This window comes from Chelonoidis abingdonii, chromosome 7 (genome assembly GCF_003597395.2).
Source record: "Chelonoidis abingdonii isolate Lonesome George chromosome 7, CheloAbing_2.0, whole genome shotgun sequence".
In the NCBI taxonomy this organism is placed as follows: domain Eukaryota; kingdom Metazoa; phylum Chordata; order Testudines; family Testudinidae; genus Chelonoidis; species Chelonoidis abingdonii.
Window position 1 is genome coordinate 15,095,986 of NC_133775.1, and position 24,593 is coordinate 15,120,578.

The window sequence follows — 24,593 nt, forward strand, 5'->3', positions numbered from 1 at the left end:
TCCAGGGGGCGCCCTGCCGACCCACCGAGTGTTGCTAGGGTAAAAATCTTCCGACGAACGTGCACGCGGCGCGCGCACACCTAACTGGAATGGATATGAGCAAGCACTCGAAGAAGAACTACCCGTTCAGTTAGCACTGTCTATCCTGTACACTGAATTACATAGAGGTCCTGGGGAAAAAAAGTATGTGATCATGTAATTAAAGACTGTTTCATAATGCATTCACACAAGGCTGCTGATTTAAGGTTGCACAGACAACTTTAATTCTGGCTTTTCCTAACCTTTGAATGCTTGACTTTGCAACCTTAACAATCTTTTAATGTATTATTTTTGGATGTATTACTGTATATGCTCTAGTTAAAGATATTACAAACAGAAGGAAAGTAAGCAAGACAGACTCTGCATGTAGTTTTCAGTTTTGATCTTCAATGCTTCTTTAGAATTTCATATTTTTGACATTTTTAAATGTATTCTAGACTCTCTTCCTCAACATCCAGTTCTCCTTAAATGAGTTGATAGGCCATCACACCTTGAAGAGAGACTTCAAAACCACTGAATTTATTTAAAAATGGTATTCCTGAAACATTCATAAACACTCCTACAAAATATCCATTTAGCAGATATTGCATATAAATGCCTTATAAACATATAACTACTAACCAAAATGGATAGTGTGCCAGATTGTTTCTCTGAAATATTTAGTTAATTGCATGTGATTTTATACATTTCATTTCAACCTACAACTTACCTGAACATCCGACACTGGCAGAACAAAGCAAAAGTGGAGTATTAATTCTTTTCCATCAGTAAAATATTACAGATGTTTTTGCCTGCAATTTAATATTGCAGGCAATTTAATATTTTCAGAATGATAGTCTACAATATGGTGATGGCTGAGTACTATCTCCCTATTACTTTGATGGCAATTTTACAGTTAAAAATGAAATTAATAACTAACCTCAAAAGACTTATGATGTTTAATTACTTTTCACTCCCTGAATCATTCTTTTCACTATATAATCTCTCCTCAAACTCAACTGAAATAATCTGAGGAGGTGTAACTACAGAACACACATTAGCTGCTCAACATTTGCTGGTTGTTAAACTGCTGCTACACGAAAAACAAGTTGACTCTAGAGAGAGCTTTCCTTCCATTTGCACAAGAGACTACTATGAAATATTAATATTTGTAAACTCAGGGCCAGATCCTTGGGGGCATTTAGACAGCCTTGCACTGCTTCCCTGCAGCAGAGCAGCCCTAAAACCTGGGTAACTGGCACCAGAAGGAACCAGGCTTCTTGACTGCTTGTGCTTACTGCAGACAGTTTAGGGGCACAAGCTGCTCCAATAAACCCTGACCACCCTAATGGACCTTTTAGGAGTCAGCAGAATTTAGACAATGTCCAGGCTGGCCTAGGTTGTACCAGACAATCAGCCTGGTGCAGACTGGCCCAGGATCAGGAAGCACGAAAGTGGCCTGAAGTCAGCCACCTTTACACGTCCTCCCTGTGATGTTGCACTCTATATGATTTTATGAAAATATGCTAATGTCACTGGAATATGCTTCATGCAAAAAGTCTCTTGTAAGGCATCATTACAAAGCTTATAATCTACTGAGTGTAATCATCCTATTTGTATAAATGTACCACTCTTGTATCTGAAACTAGAAATATGAAATATAACTCTGAGGGCCTACTGTAATTATGCAAAGTGTGGGCCATTAATGGTGGTTTGGAATCTTGATGACTCTCATTAACCAGGACAATTGTCTGCAGATGGGTGTGTTTTACCTGTAAATCTTCCTGTATACCTGTGTGCTGGCAAGTGGGCAATAAAGTCTTACAAGGACATGTGATCATGTCACCTTAACTGGAATCCATCTTCAACCTGGAGTCTTTCCATTGAGAAGGAGGGGATGGGAACCCAGAGAGGGACAAAGGATTCCCGCCTTTTGCAAAAGACATATAAATGGGTGGAACAGAACAAAAATGGGGGAGCCATCATGAGGAATCCCCTAGCTACCACCTGAGCTGGAACAAGAGCTGTACCAGGGAAAAGAATTGTGCCCAGGCCCGGAAGGTGTCCAGTCTGAGGAAAAAAGCTTACTGAAGTATCTCTAAGGGTGAGATTATCTGTATTCAGTTTGATTAGACATAGATTTGCACAATTTATTTTACTTTGCTTGGTGACTTACTTTGTTACTGCTTGGAACCACTTAAATCCTTCTTTCTGTATTTAATAAAATCACTTTTTGCTTATTAATTAACCCAGAATATGTGTTAATACCTGGGTGGGCAAACAGCTGTGCATATCTATCAGTGTTACAGAAGGTGAATAATTTATGCGTTTACCCTGTATAAGCTTTATATGCAAAAGATATATAAGCTGTATAAGCTTTATACAGGGTAAAGCGGATTTATTTGGGTTTAGTCCCCACTGGGAGTTGGGCATCTGAGTGTTAAAGACAAGAACACTTCTGTGAGCTGCTTTCAGTTAAGCTTCAGGGTCTGAAGCTTTGGGGCAAATAATTCAGACCCTGGGTCTTTGCTGGAGCAGACAGGCGTGTCTGGCTCAACAAGACAGGGTGCTGAGGTCGCGAGCTGGCAGGGAAAACAGAGGCAGAAATAGTATTGGCATATCAGGTGGCAGTTGCCAACGGGGTTTCTGTGATCTAACCCGTAACACTCCTTATATTTCTTGAACGCAGTTTAGGGTCTGGATGATCATTTTCAATACACACATCAAAATATCTGATACTGATTGCGCATGATTTTCAAAAGATTAAGAACATGTGCAAAACATGCATGCTAATTCATTCCTAAACCTCTGAAAGTTGGGCCCAGTAAGAAATCCAGATATCTTAAAAAGGACATCTTAGGTATTCAAAGCCCAACACTACAAGGAGTAAGCACCTCCTCTGAAGCACTCTGCACCTTCAACTCCCAGTGACCTCAAAGAGACTTCATGGGATCAGGATCCCGGGTTTGTAATCTCTTCTGAAATGGAAAAATTCCCATATTTGACCAGTCTGTCTCCCGCTCTTTAGTCTGGTTTTTTTTGGTCCTGAATCCTATTTTACTTCCGATTCTTTAACTTTACCTTTGTATTTAATCTCTCCTGTGAAACTGTGGAAATGTTGTCACGTGCTTGTTGAAAAATCAGACTACAACGACTGTATTTCCTTTATCTATTAAGGCAGTAATAGCTTCAAAGAACTGCAGCAGCTTAGTTAAGCATCACCTCTCCTGCTGGAATCTGTTGTTCACTAGCCTTAAAGAATGGTCATACCAGTGTTTCACCTTTTCTGAAGCTCCGATGGTGCGCCTTTGTAGTTAAATGCCAATCTAGTCGTTTTCAAAATCATCGGTTTTGCGCAGCATTTCTAATTTTCAGGGCCTGCCTTTGTTTCCTTATTGAAGGCAGATGCTGAGGGATGCTACCCCTCAGACTACTTCCTCTGAGAGTACAGCTAGAGGAAACCAGGGGTCCCAGCAGCTAAAGGGGCAGGCTCAATCCTGACTGATGTCGATGGGAACGGGAACAAGTCCACCATGAACAGATGTCTAATAAGATATGCAAAGACCATTTGCTCTAAGAAACTCAGATATTATTTAGCGCTCCGCTTTGTCTTCATTCTTAAGGATGCCCAACTCATTCTTTTATTTATTGTAAATATATTTTATATATCCCATTATTTGATTATGTTATTCTACCAGTTACTGAACGTCTAAAAACCTTAGTCTCCAATCAATACCTGGGCTTGAAATATCATTCTTGTACATCTCCATGGAGACTGAAGTAAATGCATTGCTGCCGTAGTAATGTGTTAGAACTGTGTTTATCAGTATGTAGGTCATACTCATAACCCACAAGGAGGTCACTAAAGCTATTTATATAAAAGGTTAATGTGCTGATTGTCTCCATATCCGTAAGAACTACAGCAAAACCTCTTAGCCCTGTGTCAATACCCTTTTGAAATAGTAATAGCCTGCATATAATCTCACAATATCATTTCACGGCTGCATCTAAAAAAAGCCAAAGGTGTTTAATGCGTCTTTTTATGCTTCTTCATCCCACTACTCTGGGATAACAACTTTTGCCTTTATGTGAAAGAGAAGAACCCCATAGAACAGGGATCTGCATCCAGGGAGAGGAGGCCAGCTGCAACACAGAACAGACTGTAAACAATGGCCCATATGCTCCTACCTGCTTGCAGTGCAGAGGGGAGAAAAGACTGCAAGGAGGCCTAGAGAGGGAGGGAGCGAACAAACGCCTGAGCTGGATGCACTCCTGACAAATGCACACATACACTGTTGCTTACCCACTTCCCCCCACTGAAAAATATCTGGGTGGGCAAAGCCAGAGAGGGAGAAGGAACTAGAAAGGAGCTGCAATAAGCAACATGCTGACATGGTCTTCCCCCACACCCTTTCCCCACCTCCATACATACCCTTCCAAAGTGCAACTCTTCTGCAAGCAACATTAAGGAGTTAATGCCTTCTGAAGCGTTAATGCCTATGAGGCTGGGATCTAGTGTACCCAAACTCCGCTGCCTTTTTGGGTTCCATCCCTATTCATTACATGCATCTACATCCTGTTGATCAGGAAGGGGGAGATATGCAGGCTCGGAACATTTCTGTTCCCTTGAACTTTTCAAAAAGAGGGAAGCATTTGGGCTAATATTCACACAATATTGTTTTCTTAGTTGTGGAGTCCCTCAAATAGGTGAACATGGGCTATCTGCTCTGCAGTTCTGACCTCAGCCTAATGGTCAATTTTAAAAATATTCTTTGAGATGTCTCTCCCTCTTTTCTTCTAGAGCCACGTGTGTTTATTATTAATAATAATATTCATAACAGCTGGTGATGTTTTTTGGCTGAAAAAAATCTTCCCACCAAAAAACAGGAAGGAAAACGCAGGAAAAAGTCATTTTGTGTGGTAATTTTCAGTTTATCAATGGGAAACGCCAACATTTTCATTTTGTTTTTCATTTAAATTTCTTCTTCATTACTGTTTTTTTTATCTGCCGTGTCCACAGGTTCGGCCGATCGGGGCTCCCACTGACCGAGGTTTGCCACTCCAGGCCCATGGAGGCTGCGGGAAACGGCGGCCAGCATGATCCTCGGCCCGTGCTGCTTCCTGCAGCCCCCATTGGCCTCGAGCGGCGAACTGTGGCCAGTGAGAGCCACGATCGGCCGAACCTGCGGATGCGGCAGGTAAATAAACCGGCCCGGATCACCAGGGCTTTCCCTGCACAAGCGGTGGACAGGCTTTGAGAAGCACTGACCTACCCTGCTAGTTCCTAGATACACATAGGTGCATTAAAATTGCATTTAGGTGTATTAAAATGCATGTTGCTCAAGTGCAACCTTACCATGCAATGCAGGTAGCTCTGTATACCATCCTGTCATTATTTTACCACTATGCCAATTTCTGTGTCTTCTGCAAACTTTACCAACAATAAATTTATGTTTTCTTCTAAATCACAGATAACAATATTGACTAATATTTGGTCAAGAATAGCTCCCTGTGGAACCCATCATAAATGCCCTCATTGGATGATGAGTTATTATTTGCAATTAGTTTTTGAGATTTATCAGTTAGCTAGTTACTATATGTGGAATAAGTCATTCTCCAAGATGAATGATGTTTATTATTTCTGGCCCTTCCAGCATAGAGATTTTTAGTGAACAACTAGTGATAGACAGCAGAGCTATTATGTGTCTAGAGAAAATATAATTGCAAGTTTCTTTATATGTCTGAAATGCTGCAACATCTTCACTGAACTGCAAAATAAGTATGGGTCTTTCCACAGTGGTCTATGTTTTAAGCTTGGAACTCTGATTTTTAAAAAAATGGCTGCATTTTAAAAATGATCTAACAGGCTTGGAGAGAGCTGACCAGTCATTATCAAGTTTTTAGGACCCTGTATACTAGCAAACTAGATCTATCTTATACCTCTAGGTACAAATCAACCCTCCCATGGAAATACTCATTGGGATGGAAATAGGAGGAGAAAAATTACTCAAAAAGGTTCCTCCCACAAAATGTTTCCTAGATTGATCCAAGGGGGTTGGCCAATCACCACCATCCCACCGCATCCTACACAGAACAGGCCTTCGGAACCTGCAGCTCTCCCAAGAGTTGGCTGTGGGCACAGGCTGTCCACACAGAGGACTCTCTGCCTCGTAATGGGCTCCTGTGCAGCTCCAATAGTTCTTCCTCCATCTGTCACTGCTCAGTGATCCTTTCTATGTAAAAAGACTACTACAGCAGGGTTGCAATATTTGTTTTGGTATATTTCCTGTGGACATGCTCTATATAAGGACCCCAAAACCTTCATAGATCCTTCTGGGGAGGTACAGCTGCAGAGTGGTCTGACCCTCCCTTGCACATGAAAATGAGAAAACCTCTACAGTGTCCCCTCTGCACTGGGACTATTCCCAAGTTTCTTAAGGAATTTTCTCTCAGGACTTAGCCCTTGTCTACACTATAGCCTGATGTCAGTATAACTACAGCAGTACAACTACTCAAGCATACCGACTGAACTCCCAGCGTAGACAGTGCTATGTTGACAGGAGGACTTCTCCTGTCAACATAACTACCATCTCTCATGGAGGTGGAGTACCTACACTGATGGGAGATGCTCTCCCATCGAAGTAGGTAGTGTCTTCACTAAGTACACCTCTACCCCGATATAACGCTGTCCTCGGGAGCCAAAAAATCTTACCACATTATAGTTGAAACCGCATCATATTGAACTTGCTTTGATCCGCCCGAGTGCACAGCCCCACCTCCCGGAGAGCGCTGCTTTACCACATTATATCCGAATTTGTGTTATATCAGGTTGCATTATATCGGGGAAGAGGTGTATTACAACAGTGCAGCTGTAACACTGCAGCACTGCAAGTGTAGACAAGCCCTGTATCTCACATTGTTTATACCTATGGAAATCTTGTTTATTTTGCATACTTACCATATCTGCTTGGGGTTATTTGGTACTTTAAAAGGTACATCTCCAATTGCATGAAAAATCAAGCATGATTTAAAACATCTTTAAAGGGACTTCATCAACTTGAAATTTATACTTTTTTTTTTTTTTTAAAGGAGTTAAACGCAGTTTCAGGTCCTGCACCTACCCTTGAGTTCTCTCCCAATTGTTCTGGTTTTACAATCATATTTTCTTGTTTTTAGTTTGTGTGTTTGTTTTAATTTTCACTCTGTTGCCATGTGAAAGACCTACACCAAAAAAGGAAACAAATGAAGTAGGAAACAGTGAAACTAAACACATAGTGCTGTCAAACGGGCAAAGTCAACAAACTGAAAAAAACAGGAACATATTTTTCTAATGTCTTTACACTAAATCTAGCTATTACTTATAACAACAGTAGGCTAAAAAATTAAAACCATGTGATTTTTTCCCAATATATATTGTCACTTGTAATTACAATGTGTGTAGTATGTTTAAGCTTTCAGCCATTCTGCCTTCAGATAACTCAAATATATTACATAGGACCAAACTGGTACATATCGTATTACATTTACTGAGTGTGGCCCGTAACAGGACTATTGATTATTTACCCAAAGCACATAATCTACAAGAATCACAACCACATCTTTTCTTTATTCCTAAGGAATAAAATGAATGTCAGTGCCTGACACATATCATTGTGAGGCTGAGCCTGTTATCTTGTCAGGTTCACTCTACAGCTCTTTGAACTCCTAGGATAGGAACAAGTCATATGAAATGCATGAAGGGCTTACAAATTCAGTTACAGCATATATCAAAAGGGCAACGTATATGTTGACTAGTCCCCTCCTTATGAATAAGTTCCTGTTGTATTCAAAAAGTCTAGCGCTTTAAAGGTTAAGATTTTTGTGATTTTTTTAAAGGACTGCGAATGTATTAACATATTTAACTAGATGCATACTTAGGTGTCTGGCTTCTTGGATATGATAACTGAAACCAATACACTTTTCTAGTCATACTTCGCTTTGCATTTGTTTTGCTAGAAGTTGATCAATGGATTGACCAATACACTATTACTGAGATAGTTAGAGCACATGACTGGGAATTGGCAGCCTTAGGTTATGTACCCAGCTCTGCCACTCCTTTGCTCCGTGATCTTGGATCAATTCTGCCTTCAGATAAATTGACTGCAAAGATAGTTGTCACTGTGTAAGTTTTACCCATGTACAGTGAAATACCTGGAACCTTGTTAATTTCCATAAATAATAACTAAATAAGATTTACAGCTAGCTGACCCTTGCATTGACAGTTTTCAAGTTATTTCCTATAAGCAGCCCAGGAATGTACAGTACACCATTGCAGACATGAATATAACAATACCTTTTTATTTCAGGTAAAACTGGCAAGGCTGTCAATACCATCAATATATTTGGGGACAGAACAGGGCCCTACACCTGTCTATGCCTAAAATTTCCCATCTGCAAAGTGGAAACAATTATTATAGACTCATAGACTCATAGACTCGTAGGTCAGAAGGGACCAATATGATCATCTAGTCTGACCTCCTGCACAAAGCAGGCCACAGAACCCTACCCATCCACTTTTATAACAACCCCTAACACATGACTGAGTTATTGAAGTCCTCAAAATTGTGGTTTGAAGACCTCAAGCTGCAGAGAATGGGGGTGTTATACTATACTTAGAGCAGGCACTACTGTGAAAGATTCTACCATTCCTAGCAGAATTCCCCATATATGGCTGGAAACAGCACAATCTTTCAAAACAATGGAAATGTTAACGTGCACCCAATGCAGCTAGCTTACTAGGAATATCATTCATTAATATTTTTATTAACCAAAGTTGAAAACTTTGGATTAAAAGATGGAATAAAAGTGTTGTTATTATCAACATGTCTGTCACTGTGGGATATTTCTTTCTCAGATCTAGTCACTAATCCAGCCCTCTGGATGCATTTCAGCTACTAATCTGGATGAATATAGTAATTCCTGCTCGGTTACATTCATTACACGACAGTCTAGTATTTTGGGGGTGGATTTTCTCCTTCTAGAATCCTCTGAACAGAATTTCCCTGACACACACTGAAGTCTTGATACCAAGCCTGTTGGGAGTCGTTCTACAGATTTCAAACGGCGTTAGATCAAGCATATTTGCCTGAACATTTAATTTGCTGGCCTGTCTGATAGCTCTGCCCACACACCACCCTTTTGTATGAGATGCTCCAAGCAGGGCTCAACCATTTTTTCTGGCCTCATCTATAAATACAGTAAAAACATTTGCAGTACTGGGTCAGCTGGACCCATTGCTGACATTCACTGTCAGCAACAGGTACATTTCCTAGTGTAGACATAGGGCTTGGCTACACTGGAGAGTTGCAGCGCTGGTGATGGGGTTACAGCGCTGCAACTTACTCTGTGTCCACACTTGCAAGGTCTGCTTGGGGTGTAACAATTGCAGAGCTGGTGATGCAGCGCTGCTCGTCAAGTGTGGCCATCAAAAGCGCTTTTATTGGCCTCCAGGGTATTAAGAGGTATCCCAGAATTCCTGTCCACAACAAACCGGAAGAATGGCTGAACTCCGAGCTCCCCGGAGCTACTTATCTAAAAAACAATCACAGTTGCTCTTTGCTCCAGCGAGCGAGCAGAGGCAGGGGAATTGCTTTGGATTGGTCACAGCTGTTTGCTTGAGGAGAGAGGGGAGCTGCTTATGTGGTCTGAAGGCTATTTAGGAGTGCATAATTTGCATTTAGTGAATAAGAGCGGGGTGGGGGAAGGGGTCAAAACTTTTAAAATGATTGAAGGTTGGTGCTGTGTATCTTCCAGTCCTTAGAACCTGCAAGGCAGGGAGCTGACAAAGTGTTAGCTCCAAAAATCTCCACTCTCTGTCTCCCCCACGCGCCCTGTCATACTCCACCCCACCCCCCTGTTTTGAAAAGCACGTTGCAGCCACTTGAACAGTGGGATAGCTGCCCATAATGCACCACTCCCAACAGCGCTGCAAATGCTGCAAATGTGGCCACAGTGCAGCACTGGTAGCTGTCAGTGTGGCCACACTGCAGCGCTTTCCCTACACAGCTGTACGAAGACAGCTGTAACTCCCAGCGCTGTACAGCTGCAAGTGTAGCCATACCCAAAGTCTTATGGTGCAATATTACATTCCTGCATTTTCACCTTCATCTGAATGGGTTATGAGGTCAAATCCTTATTTGGCACATACACTGCAGTAGACTCCTAATTATTAGTTTCAGGTGCAAGGTTTTGTCTACTTTTACAATATGGAGAAATGGTAACATAAGAAAGACTTTTAAGAAAGTTAATCCCACACTGATCAGACTCTCAACTCCTTTGGCCAAACAACAACAAAGAAAGGGATCTCTCCCCAATTTACATAGAGGTGTATCTCAATTTAATGCAATTGTAACTATAGTTTTAAGCAGGATGTCACTCCCTCCACTAAAATTGTTTAACCAGCACAACAGTGTACCCCATTTTGTCTAGACAGGATATTTAAAACAGGACCCACTTATTCTGAATTTGCAACAGTAATTATTTGATAGCCATTTCTGTACAATGCCAAGATTAATGATTTTCCCATTCTATTTCCAATTGAGAATGAATTTAGAATTATACGAACACTCAAAAGATCTCCAGTTAATGCTGCCAGTAACTATTTCACACAAGAGGTTTGTTATAGCAAAGCATCTGACCTCAATTATTATATCAATTAATTTTGTTGTACTTGATCCATAAATTATTGAAAAATCTCACACACTTACTGTGTGGAAACATAAATAAGCCTACTCCCTATCAACAAAATAAGCTCCTGACCGTGAACTTCTTTGATTTCTCATTCAATAAAATCTACATTTGTTTTTCCAGTTAACAGCATGTACCATAGCCATCTACAAACTAAAAAGAAAAATAAACCAAAATACAATACATTGGACTATCTGACCATAGTGATGGCAGCACTTCAATTGTTTTGTTATCAGATTATAATGCGAGCAAATTCACCTGTTTTTCATTGTTTACAAACACCCATCATTTGTAATGTCCAAAAACTAGACTCAACTTAACATAGGCTATTACTGTGCTACTCATGGCACTGTATTACTGTTGACTCTGGACATTTCGTATTTGAAAAGACTGAAAATAAATTTGATAAAATACAGTTACTGTCTCATAAAAATATTCAAATCATAAAAAGAAATATTACTTTAAGCTGCAGTTCTAGTCTGGACATGAAGCTGTAAAAAACGCACCATGGAGTTGCATGTGAATTGTGTCTCTATGACTTCCATCTCAAATCTGCTCTATCTGCAGTTTTCCTAACTGCCAGTAACACAGTTTTAACTGGTCATCTGAAAGTCAAGCTCTTTTTTCCCCCCAGCTTGTGCATTACCAGCAATGGTGATTCTGGAAGTGCAAGTTAATTAATAATTATATTGAAGAATTGCAAGACAGAATAGAACTCAGCTCACATTCCCACAAGGAAGTTGGGAAAAATTATCAGGAAAAAAAACCTAGTAAGAATCTATTCTTCATTACAGTCAGTAGATGTGACTCTGATTACACCCAGGGAGCAGATCTATTGAGTAAGAAGATGGCATTTTACAGTCATTTTTCGATAACTGCATTTGAAGTCAGAATAAGCAACTGGAAATTCTAAAAGATTTCAATGATACATTATATTTCTAGAGCACCTTTCATTAAAGTGTATGACTCTAAATGAAAAGATCCAGCACAGTGTAACAGCTTATTGGTCCCATGAACAAGTGTAAACATGGCCGGCCATTATATGACCTCCTCTCTCCTTCTGCACAAAATTTAGGACCTTCAAGAGGCATCACCACCTGTCAGCTCCTGAAAGGATGTGTTGGTTTTTGAAAGTGGGAATTCATTACAGAGTAACAGTTGTAGGCAGAAAAATGCCCATAGGTAGAAAAATAATACTGGTAGGACAGAGAATTTGAGTCATTAGACAAAAATAAAGAAGAAAGGATCAGGTATTTAAGAAAGAAAAATCAGAGAAAAGAAAAGGTAAGTTAGGTGTCTTCTCTCTTTCTTTTTTCAGATCTTTTCTCTATCCTCCCTCTTTTTTCCTATGTTCCCTCCAAAAAGAGAATGGTGGGACTGCTAAGCACTCAATTCTTTTCTTTATCAGGGTTCAGATTTATATTTATTCCTGCCTGAATACAAATAGTCCTTAATTTGGAGAAATGAATGTAGGGATATATTCATGTTTGGACTCAAATCAAATCCAAACTAGATGGAAAGGCAACTTTTTGCCAAAATAAACAAACAAAAAAAAGGCTATTTTTTATGATTCAAAATAATCAATGCAAAGCCTGAGCCCCATGGCTCTCATAAATTTCCATTTCATGCAGCCTCACATGTAAGCTTCAGCTTGAGCATGACCTAGGGTAGAGTTTTCAAAAACACCGAAGTGACTGAGAAGCCTACTGCTCATTAAGTCTAAGCCCCGGTCTACCTTACAGAGTTAGGTTGATATAAGGTGACTTACGTCGATCTGACTCTGAGTGTCTACACTAAAATGTAGCTCCCACCAATGTAACTCGACCACTAACCCAACTTAATAATCCACTACCATGAGAGGGTAGCACTTGTTGATGTAGTTAGATCGAAGCAGTGTCAGTGTCGACACTGCATTGCTTATATCGACTGTTGCTGCCTTCAGAAACCATCCCACAATGCCCCACACGGAGAGCTAAATCGGTGTAAGCGCTCCTGGTGAGAATGTGCACCGCCAACACAAGGAGCGTGGACATGTAATTACTGCGGTGGCTGAATCCCGATGTAACTTAAGTCGACTTAATTTTGTAGGGTAGACTTGTCTTTAGGCTCCTAAATGCTTAAGTCACTTTTGAAAAAGAGAGTTAAGAAATGTGATGATGCTCAGCAGTTTAATTAGCAAAAACCATCTAAAAAATGTCAAATACAGAAATGAGTGTGGTAACTGTCAAATTAAGTTTATTAATTAAAACTGATATGGGCACAAACTGGTGGATTCAGAATCTGCATCCAAATTTGGTAGTTTGGTTCACCACCATTAAACTTTCCATTTACATGCCACTGTGTAAATTAAATTTCACAAGGAGATTTTCCATGTACAGTACTGTATTAACATGGATCCTTAACCAAGGCAAACCAGTTCCCAAAAGGGATTATTAAATCATTTGTAATTCCAAGAGACTGAAGTAAATATTTCACATTTAATTCATGGTCCATAAATATTTACACAGTGGGATTTCTCCATGTACTACAAGACCACAAGTGGTTCACATTTTTATCAAGGATGACTAATAAAAACTTACAATTCCCTACCCCAAGGCTACTAACACCCAAGGCTTATTCACTACTCAGCAAACCAAGTCAATCAAGTGATGTAGCATAGTCTGAATCATTAACAAATGGCCACACTCTTGCTATGAAATGTCCAATTTGTGGGGAAGTGACCTACCAGACACTTAGCTATGTGAAATCTCTTCAGGATGCCTTTTAAAATTCCAGCAAGGTCTCTCTAGGTAGTTGCAGCATGGGAATCACTTACAATACAATGAGTGGATCGCAACCAACAAAGGCATTGAGATTAGGGCTAGCGGTGGGGGATGGCAGAAGTATAATCCTTTCTAACGACATATGGTGCACTGTCAGCTCATGTGACAGAGTGAGATCAAGGGGGGAGGACTGCTGAGGTCAAATTGAAACGAAGGTCCCTGGTTGCTTAGACTCATGACAAGATATGTAGTAAAGAGCAACAGACCAATTACGTTGACAAATGCTATGCTCATCAGTTTGCATACCCCATCCTAAATGAAGTCAGTTAAAATCCCTGACATACACTTGTGGCTGGGAATATGTACAGGTAGCATTTCTACAGTCCATCAAACCCCGGAGGCTTATAATATTAATAGAGAAATAATATCACTATTGATTGAATAAAAGGCAAAATTAGTACTTTACATTTTTAATGGTCTAATTTTCTGAATTCATCAAAGTGACAGTGTTGATGTAGGAAATTCAACTACAATTCATGTTACTGTACAGTTTTGCAGCTGCTAATCCTAAATAAGCAGAACCTTTACATCCTCTGGGAGGATTTTATATATCATATCTTAATAATAATCGTTCAGTGTTGGACAGAAATCGTTTTACAAATCAAGTCTAGCAATAATGGAAAGAGAGCAAAAAGATGTGAGAATGACTGAAAAGTTTATAGCAAGAGAAACATTGTCACAATGATGCTTAATCAGGATATTTCAATATACCTTTCCTGTAAGGGAATGAGTTTGCATGACTATAGTACCACACAAAATGACAGCTGTTCCAGATACATAAACAGGGTCTCATAAATTCTGTGATTTTGCAGGAACGGTATTTGTCATTTGGCTCATCTGTTGTAAAATTCCTCCTCCTTACCATGGGAATCCTGTTTCCTGTGGCTATCTATGGCACCTGTCTATATCTTTCTCCACTTAAGCCCTGCAGATCGCAACCTCCCACTCCCCATCTCCCAGCAAGGTAAAACAATGATCAATTTAGAAGATGAATTTATTAAGAAATCCCTTTAACTGTAACAATCAAGGTCCAAACATCCCGTGGGGAAAACAGCGGGTCAGAACCACAACTAAATCGACTGATTGTATACACTATTATTGCATTATAAAAGTGAATCAAGTAAAATATCATATAAAAACTGGTGACACACTGGTCAGGAATATCACTGTGTGATGTATGCAAGGATTGTATGCTGGAAATGTTTAACATATTTTTCGGAGATAGTGAATAAACAAGCCTGTCCTAGACAAAAGAATGTGGATTCACCTGTTTGCCTGGCTTGATTACAGGCAGAGGACAATGAAAATACATTTACATCTAAGGTAAACAAAGCAATCTAGCTAACAAGTGATGGAAGGAACATCCCAGTGAGCACACCAGGGGGACACACCAGAGTCTGAACCCCTAAGAGATCTTTAAGGTTCTTGAGACAAAAACTATGGACTTGGGGAAATATAAGAGGAGCAAAAAGACGTCTTAGTTATCCATCACTTAGGGAATAAAGGGGACGGCACTCTGATTCTGTGAACAGTGGATCCTCCTACTGGAAGAGCTGGAGAGGCCGTTAGCTTGATGTAAGTGGGAAAACACAGATCACATCTTGCTAAAATTAAGTCTTGGACACTAGAAAGCGTATTTTATTTGTTATGTTTGTGACCATTTTTGGTATCTTTTTCTCTTGCTTAGTTTCATTTAAATCTATATTCTTTATCAATAATCTTATACTTAGTTTTACGATATGCCATCTCAATGCTGTTAAACTGATACCTAACTTATCAGGCTGATGTGCATACTCTGCCTCTCTGGAGGCTGCAAACTTAATTTCTGGGCATGTCCAGTGAGGGGGACTGGACACAGCCCAGAAATATCTCTGGGGAACTCAGGAACTAGAGCTCACTGATTGTTACCTGCAAGGCAAGGTTAAGACTGGCAGAGTCTTGAGGAGTTTGCTGATGAGGTGACCAGACTGGTGTGGCAGGGAGCAGACATGAGACTTAAGCTCTAACAAAGTTATTTCTTGGTGAGGCAGAGAGGTAACACTGTGGTTTACAGTTCTGGGTAATACTCTGAGGAGAGTGTCCCAACAGCAAAATTTAGATGCATTTGACCTACTGGCAGCCTACTCCACAGAAGTCAATGGCACCCTTCATGGTCATGGCCTATCTACAGAGTGGAGCTGAGAGTGTACACTGGATCTTTTTTTCCTAACCACTTCCCTTTTTCTACTCACCAGCCAGAGCCATGGAATATAAATTTGACCTGACAGTGTCTATATCACTTTAATAATCAGAAGCAGACAAATAAAACCTAACAGGCCCTGTAGAGATGCAAAGCGGCACTTTGTTTTATATCTTAAGGCAGATTATTCAAATGAAAAGATATATTCAAAGGCATTAAAGAAAGGTTAAGAGACCTCAACAGTGAACAGCACTCAGAAACCTTTTCCAACCATTAACTAATCTTAGGACTTCTTTGCTGCAATATCCCTAACATCATCTGCAGCTGCAGATTTAGCACAATAACAAGCATCACAAATTTAAACCACACATCTCTATCGGCCACCTGACTAAACTAACATCAAATCCTGTTTATATTTAAAGCTAAAATATCCATGAAAATTAAAGAATTTTTTGTTTGTAAAGGAACAAATGAAAATGAAGTCCGCATGGCTGGCTGTCTAGCCTGTTTTGATTGTCAGCTCTTTATGTATGGACTATTTGTCACTATGTGAGCATACAGTACTAGAAAGAAGAGGGTTTGGCTTCCTGGTATTACTGTAATACAGCTAATATATAATATTAAGAACAACAAACACTGAATTCAAAGTAATGGCAGAAACCAGGGCCATTGCTAAAATCTGAGGGGCACTATGCACAAAGTAACACAAAAGGCTTAACTTAGCCCTGCAGGATACCACTCCTGCACTTTTGCTCCAATGTGGGCCCACACCTGAGCCCTCCCAGTATATTCAGGGAGAATCAACATGGCCAATCCTACAGATCTCAGTTGCCGTGATATAAACAGAGGGCACCAGGCAGTTCCTGAGCTAGACTGGTCCTATGTTATTTAAAACCTTTCAATACTATTATTAATAAATTCTTTTTATAGCACCGTAAGTGCATACATGGAATAGGTCGTCAGTGCACTGCAGAATGTGGGCACCATGAACTCCTGCAAATGAGTAAGCCCATGATAAACTGTACTGCAAGCCCGAGACAATAAACTGTACTTGCATTTATATGCCTCTTTACACATCACTAACACCCTTTGTCCAGGATCACCTTGTATAAGGCAATAAGGCAAAAAAAAAAAAAGTAATTTGTTAGACATTCCTCAAATTTTCATTCTGTTTCATTTCAAACTTTTCCATAGACAAGTTTAATTTGAAATGACATTCTCATTTCATTTTTTGATGACACTCCATTTTTCAGCATGAAAATTGTTTAGTCGAAAAACTTCATCTAGCTCTATACATCAGAATTTCTTGTACTGGCATAATCAGACTACTGCTAATACCAGCTATTTATAGGAACTTTTTTGTCCATCATATAAGTCAAGTCAAAAACTAAGCTGTCAACTTATTATCGCCATTTAAGTCATTACCAGTATCAATCACAGACAGAGTATTTAAATCAGGGGTCTCAAACATGTGGCCCGTGGCACTTAGCACTTTCCAGGAGGAAGTGGGGAGGAGTGGGAGCCGCACACTCGGGGAGGAGGCAGAGAAGAGGTGGGGCAGGGACGGGAATTTGAGGAAGAGGTTAGAATAGGGGCAGGGACGGAGCAGAGTTGGGGTGGAGACTTTGAGGAAGGGATCGGAATGCGGATGGGGCAGGGGTGGGAAGAGGTGGGGCAGAGGTGGGGCCTCACTGAAGGAGTGGATGGGGGGGACTGCGGGTGGGGGTGATCAGTGATGTGGCCCTTGTGGTCATTTGAGTTTGATATCCCTGATTTAAATCCATATCCAGTTTTATTTATCTTTCCCTCTCCCATGGAGAATCATAAAAAAAACTAGTTCTGAAACATCCACATTTCTGATAAACTCAAAAAGTACTAAGGAGGCACTCTGATTTAGGTGGTCGGCATGTACCTCTTCTGATTAAAATATATATAATATACATCAAATTGCTATTCAAAATTCTAATTTTGGTATTCATGTTATTCAATCCATTTGCAGAAAACAGCTATGCAATACCCAAAATGGGTTGGCAATATCAACTTTCATTTTTTTCACCTCATTAATGACAATATTTTGCACTGCTGTAGCACTTTCCACCATGTATCTTACAAACATTAATGGATTATGCTTCACAATACTCCTTTGAGATCCAGAAATATTATCACTTTTAGATTGGGAAACTGAGCCAAAGACAGATTCAGTGGTGTAGCTAAAAACACAGAGATAATCTATGGAACAACTGGAAAGACAATTTAGCCCCTATGCCCTAATCTCAAACCCATGCTTATTCTCTTTCAGTCAATAAAGATCAGAGGTCGGCAACTTTTCAGAAGTAGTGTACCGAGTCTTCATTTATTCACTCTAATTCAAGGTTTCGTGTGCCAGTAATAATTTAAACATTTTAGAAGGTCTCTTTCTATAAGTCTATAATATATAACTAAACCATTGTTGTATGTAAAGTAAATAAGGTTTTTAAAATGTTTAAGAAGCTTCATTTAAAATTAAATTAAAATGCAAAGCCCTCTGGACTGGTGGCCAGGACCCGGGCAGTGTGAGTGCCACTCAAAATCAGCTCATTTGCCACCTTTGGCACCTGTGCCATAGGTTGCCTACCCCAATATAGACTTTAAATGCAGAACACACCTATGGGAAGTCTGTCCTGTAAAGATATGGAGTTTACAGGTACATACTTGCTCAGTGCAATACTGTAGGTTGTCTTGTATGCATTAGAATATCAGATTAAATTGTGATAGACGCACACATTTGCTTTTAAATGGAAGCAGCTGTCATAAAACAATAAACAGATTCACTGGAGTCTTTATAAAGCAAAGACTTATTTCTTGGGAATAGTCATTTCCACTGGATAACTAAACTCAGTGTCTACAAACATAACTTCAGGTTGTGCACTTGCTACTCCCCCTCTGATATCAGTTAATGAACCTGAAAAACACAAATTTCTCCAAATGTCCATCATATCACACTGTTCTAGGTTAGGGGTCATTTGCTGAGATATACATGGTGTGACATGAACCAATGAAAAGTAATGAACAAATCAAGTTTTTTCTCACTTTCACGACCTAGGATTTGAACACATAATACATTACCTGAATTTTATACATAGCCTGTCCAAAAAGACTATTCTACTGTGACCTCGGCAGCTTGTTGGCTGTTATTCAAAGCAGTCAGACTTATACATTCAGTACAGAAAATGATTAATTCTGGAGATGTTTTACTGCTGTAGACTGATCACTTTTCAGCCACTTCTACATGAGGGAGAGAAGGGAGACTAAAATATGTTGTATATTATGTGGGGATAAGACTACAAAGTATTCAGCTCCTGAAGATTTGCGACGATGTTTGTGAATCTGGAGAGTTGTGTGAATTTCAGCACAAATTACTCATCCAAAAACTCAATCCCTAAGCTAATTTGTTATTTTCAAAAGTTTCATCATTGCATTTATGGAGCAGACACAATGCCATGTGACTTAAATTATCAATCACAAACCACAAATAGAATAATCACAGTGTGTAAACAACCAATCTGCCAACATTGGTGTGTGCCTGAACCATATTTGGTGAATATTAAAACAAAGAGATTAGGAGATGTGGAATTAATTGCCAAGAGAAAATAGGTATTGCTGGTTATGAATAATTTGATCGGCTCTACTTTCAGCTGTACATCTTGGCAAGGGAGAGGACCTCTTTAGATCAACATCATAGGTTTTCCAGCAGTGGGTTGTGCACAGTGGTCCAGTAGCTGGCACACAAGGGGAGGCCCCAGAGGGGGGACTGGAGAGCAAGCCAGCTCCCACAGTGTCTCTTACCGCCAGGACCCCACCCCTCCCTGCATGTGTCCCAGACTCTGGGCCAGTGGCAACAGGCAGCGGCACAGGGAGCAGGGTCCAGGCAGCAGCAGCAATATGGAGGAAGCAGGTGCAGCCAGTGAGTAGAGTCAGCAGGGGGCTGCCTGGTAGGGATTGCGGTGTGGCCAGGGAGAAAGAGGAGCTGGCTAGGGATATTTGAGGGAGCAGTCAGCTGGCAGAGTGAGAGCAAGGAAGCTGGAGGGAGCCAAGCAGAGGGCTTGGAGACAGAGCTGAGGGGTAGGAGGGATGACATGGGACTCTCCAAAGGCAGGCATAGCAAATAAAAATTTGGGAACCTCTGATCTACATAATGCCTTCTCTGCTACCACAAAGCTCCAGTATTATCTGTCCAAAGCTAAACCACAATGTTTAATGTCTGTCTGTTAAATTAATAATCTCATTTCACGCATTTAGACCAATAGCTCAAGAGTTCTCATAACAAAATTTTCTAATTTATCTTCTCTCTTCCTAAGCCAATAATTAAAGGTGCTTAATAGACTTCCTAATCTAGCTGGAATTTTGAGGGTCAGGTCCCAACAGTAGGAAGTCTACCCCAAAAGAAGGTTTAGTGAAGGAAGGCACCCACAAAAAAATCCATACATAAGGAAAAGTACAGATGAATCACCAAAAAGTCTGAGAATCTCTCTGTTTAAAGAGCATACAGCATACTAAGAGCTACACAGTACCAATGCCCTCCAGTGGGCTAAGCTCCTGCAACTGAAACACAAACAAAAATAGCAGGATTTATAAGAAATATAATTATTTTGAAGCGGGGGGCTGGTTTTTTTTAAATTTGAGTTTCAAATTGGGTCTCAAGCATAAAGAAAGTGAAACCGAGGATCATTTTCACCCTTGTAGAACAAAAAAGAAGGCAAGCAGCATCGTGCTAGTCATCACTGCTTCAGGATCATCTTCTTTTTATTAATTATTCACACTGATAAGTACTTACTCAAGTAATCCCACTTCAGTAGTGCTACACAGAGGAGTAAAGCATCATTGTGAATAAAGGCTCCACAACCTGATCCTGAATTTTAACTCTAAGATAGAATGTAGAATTATTATGTGTCTTATTTCTTTGTTTTCTCCTTCCGCTCAGTTATATTCATTTTACCACAATACAGGTAAAATGTTGGAGGAACGTATACTGTATGTGGTCAATAACGCAGGCAACACAATTCCCTTCACCATAAACACCATGATCTCCCTTAAGAATCCTGTTGTGTTTTATGCAGATCCTTGCATAAAATGCAAACTATGAGGATGAGTAGGGCATTTAACCTCTTTTGCTCAGTTCGAGATGACACAAACAAAACATTTAGTAGAATTATTTGCCAACAAAAAAATATCTAACAAAATAAAAACAGTTTTTGCTAAAAGTGGCTGTAACAGGGTGCTGGCCAGGAGACCTGTCCAGGTCCCCGTTAGCCCCAGCTCCCATTAAGGGGAATTAATGGGAGCTGGCAGGGTGTGGCTCATTGCTGGGCTAAAGAAGAAACACTTGTGGGTTTTATGGGCCGGGGGCTGTATAAAGCTCACAGGAAGGAAGCAGAAAGGGGGGGGGGACAAGGAAAGGGAGGAGCCTGAGGCTGGAGTTCCCAGCTAGCTGCAGAACCTAGCTGTCCCCCCAGGGGTTACCTGGACTGAACTGAACTGAACTGAACTGTATATAAAAAGTGGTGGGAACAAACACTGAAAATAAAAGGGCACTCACGTTTGCACAGAGAGGTCTCTAGTTGGTTTTTGAGAGGAGCAGTGAAGCGCACTGCTACAGTGGCTAAACCAATACTTTCGAAGTAAAGAATTTAGATTATCTATTTTGCACAACAAAACAAATACAACACGCTTATAAAGCGGAAAACTAATAAAGCATAATGCAGTAGCTCAGGGTGTTTCTGCATCTTATTTGTTTTAAAAGTGATATTTTTTTTTAATACAGAAAGAACCAGATCTGATGCTTCCTAAGCAGACAAAACTCTATTGAAGTTAACACCAGTTTGACCTGCACAAGAAGCACAGGACTGGGCATGCTTATGATAAATCAAAGTGTAAAAAAAACAACAATCTTTCATTCAATATAAAGAGAATTGGACTTACTACCTCTCTTTTTGGAGTCTCTCTTTGCGCTGGTTTTAACAGCCACTGGAAGTTCTGTCTCAGTTGACATCCTATTATATCCTTAGTCGTCTTCACACAGATCCAGTGTCTCGGTCAGGCTCATTTAGAATGGCTCTCCAAGAGAATAACTTAGCCCTTCAGATACTATAACCCAGACAGCTCATCTCATTCACTCCTTTTGAGTGCTGCAAACAAACAAACAAACAAACAAACAAACACTAACCGTCATTTTCTGAGTTAAAAAGAGAAAAAAGTTATGAAAGGAACATAAAATGCTTTCTGGGTCTACAGGAGGATAGTAGGATCTGGGAGATATGGGGAGAAGTCACAGATAACTAACCCACATGAATCTTAGTTTTAAAATTTTACGTTTCCAAAATAAAATGTATTACTTAATTGAGTGTATAGATACTATGAGTTTTATCTTTTTGTGAGTACCCTACCTATGCCCTTATTTTCTTGAGCATATACAGAAAAATAAACCTGATGGGCCAGATTCTTATACCCTTACTTGTGTTGAGTAGCATCTTATTCCACTGGGAGTCCTGCTGAGACTTTTCAAATAAGGTGCTACCCAGTGTAGCAGAATCTGTTTTTCTAAGTTTTATTTAAAAGAAAATCATGATAATTCTTAGAACTCAGATAGCAATTTTCCCTTCAAAGCACTTTGCAATCACTAACTAATTCTTAACCCTAATAATTCAAATGCAATATCATCATCTCAGATGGGGCAGAAAGAATACAACCTGCTCTCAGTTAGGCGTGATGTGTAATTCAGCTGCTCCGGGAGCAACCCAGAGAATGAATCATGAGATTCACATTCACAACTCCTCCTCTGCTCCTCCCTTGTCCTGGGGAAGGAGTAAATTACTTCACCTCTTTTCATGGAGTCCCTTAATCACCACTTGCACTTGACTAGCTAATGTGGCTGGCGATTAAGGGGACCTGAGCTCAGATTCCTCCCACCAATGGTCTCTTAGCTCACTACCTCTGCCATTCTCAACCTTTTTCACACACTGCAAGAGAAAAGAGTTTCAGGACCCCATGCCCCTTTAGCCATAGAGAAAGGGAGGGTGTTGTGATCCTGCTGGAACTGTTCATCACAACCCTCTAATTGAGAACCCTGCATTAGACTGTGCTGCCTCATTAAAATGTGTACATATTATGGTATTCAGTCGACAGTGTGATTGGGTTGATCAGCAGGCTAGATCAGTGTCTTGGCAGCAGCTGGGAGGTGACTGACTGCACTTCGGAATAGACCTTGAGTTGGTGGAATTTAAATGGGTCAGGGAGGGACACAGATGGGGTCCAAAGGTTGAGCAACATTTGCTAGCTAGCTAAGTGAGTGTTTTCTGCAGGCTGTTTTACAGCAGCTGCTTGACTGCTTTCCCTAGCTGGAGAAGGGGAAACAACAACTGTGGCATTCTGAGAAGCAGCAGAAGTTGAGAGAAACTACTAGTTCCCCAGAATAAATGGGCAGGGGATACTGAGGGGTCCATTTTTGAACCAGTTTGGGTTGGAAAAGTCATGGAGAACTAAAAGGGGCTGTGCACAGAAGGGGAATAACATTACCATAAAACAAAATACATTCCCATTCACAGTACCTTAATAAAGGTTTGTAAAAAAGTATGTTCTCAAAATACATGGAAGATTCCATATGAATTTTCTATCTACCTTTTCTTTCAAACAAGCTTTAAGGATTCTGTTAATGTAAACATAATCAGTGAAAAACATGGGCTATATTGTGCCACTCATCCTTAGACTAAGTAGTACCTCACTCTGTCCATGATCCAATTTTCTTCAGCAGAGCTACTGATGGATTAAGGAACAGTTCAACTGGAATAAAGTTGGCAGAACCTGGCCCTGAGATGGGACTGACAATTCAAAAGTTCGAGATTCAACTTTTAGAGATGGGACTGAACCTAAACCCTGGTTCAGATCATACTCAAACCTTGGGGAAATGTGACTCTACTGCTGTAACTGAACCTTGCAGTTTGTGCCCAGCTCCATTAACTTTTAATATCAGAATGTTTTCATCAATCAAAGGCCAGAAAATAAACATCAGGGTCTTAATTACTATATGTATAGAATTATGATAGCTTTTTAGAAAATACAATTATCTGTATTTCTGCAACATTACAAGCACTATTGCATATAGTCACATACTCCTTGGATAAACTGTCAGTTTATTTGTTTCAGTAAACAATTCGTAATATTATTTAGCATTTGTATTACAACAATATCTATAGGCTCCATCCACGACCAGAGTCTCGTTTCTGCTAGGTGTTCCATTGTGTGCTCTGACGAGTTTATAGTCAGAATAGACATGACAAATAAAGGCTGGCAGACAGGAAGAATGATTGTGCTATGTTACAGATGGGGAACTGAGGCACACAGAGATGAGCAACTTGTCCAAGGCCACACAGGAAGTCTGTTGCAAAGCCAAGATTTGAAACAAGTCTCTGTCCAGTGTCTTTATGACAAGACAGTCCTTCAGGTATGTCTGCACTGCAGTTAGACACCTATGGCTGGCTTGTGCCAGCTGACTAGAGCTCACAGGGCTCACACTAGGGGGCTGTTGAATTGTGGTGTAGTCGTTGAAGCTCAGGCTGGAGCCTGAGGTCCTAGAGCCAGAAGCAGGTTTTTTAACAGCAGCATAGACATTCCTTCCTCTCTAAATATGACTTCTCCTTCTCCCCACAAAAGCTTTATACAGGACACACAATTTTGGAATTTCTGTAATACAATGCTTGCTAAAAAGAAAACAGAACAACCTATCATTTAAGTTTTAAACAGTTTAAACAGTTTAGAAGCATTAACAGAATACATCTTTAGTTTTTTGAATGTTATGCTTACTCCTCTACTTATGC

The 24,593-nt window shown here is 40.2% G+C and overlaps 1 protein-coding gene across 4 annotated transcripts in view; it reads right to left on the bottom strand.

Annotated features, from left to right (window-relative positions):
• DAB1 (DAB adaptor protein 1) overlaps positions 1-24,593 on the bottom strand; it is a 728,182-nt gene that overhangs the window by 162,237 nt on the left and 541,352 nt on the right. For all 4 annotated transcript variants that reach the window (XM_032803129.2, XM_032803133.2, XM_032803132.2 and 1 more), the window contains one exon: positions 21,706-21,908. In XM_032803129.2, the coding sequence (XP_032659020.1) occupies positions 21,706-21,772 (67 nt within the window). In that variant the 5' untranslated portion in view covers positions 21,773-21,908. The remainder of the gene's footprint in view (positions 1-21,705; positions 21,909-24,593) is intronic.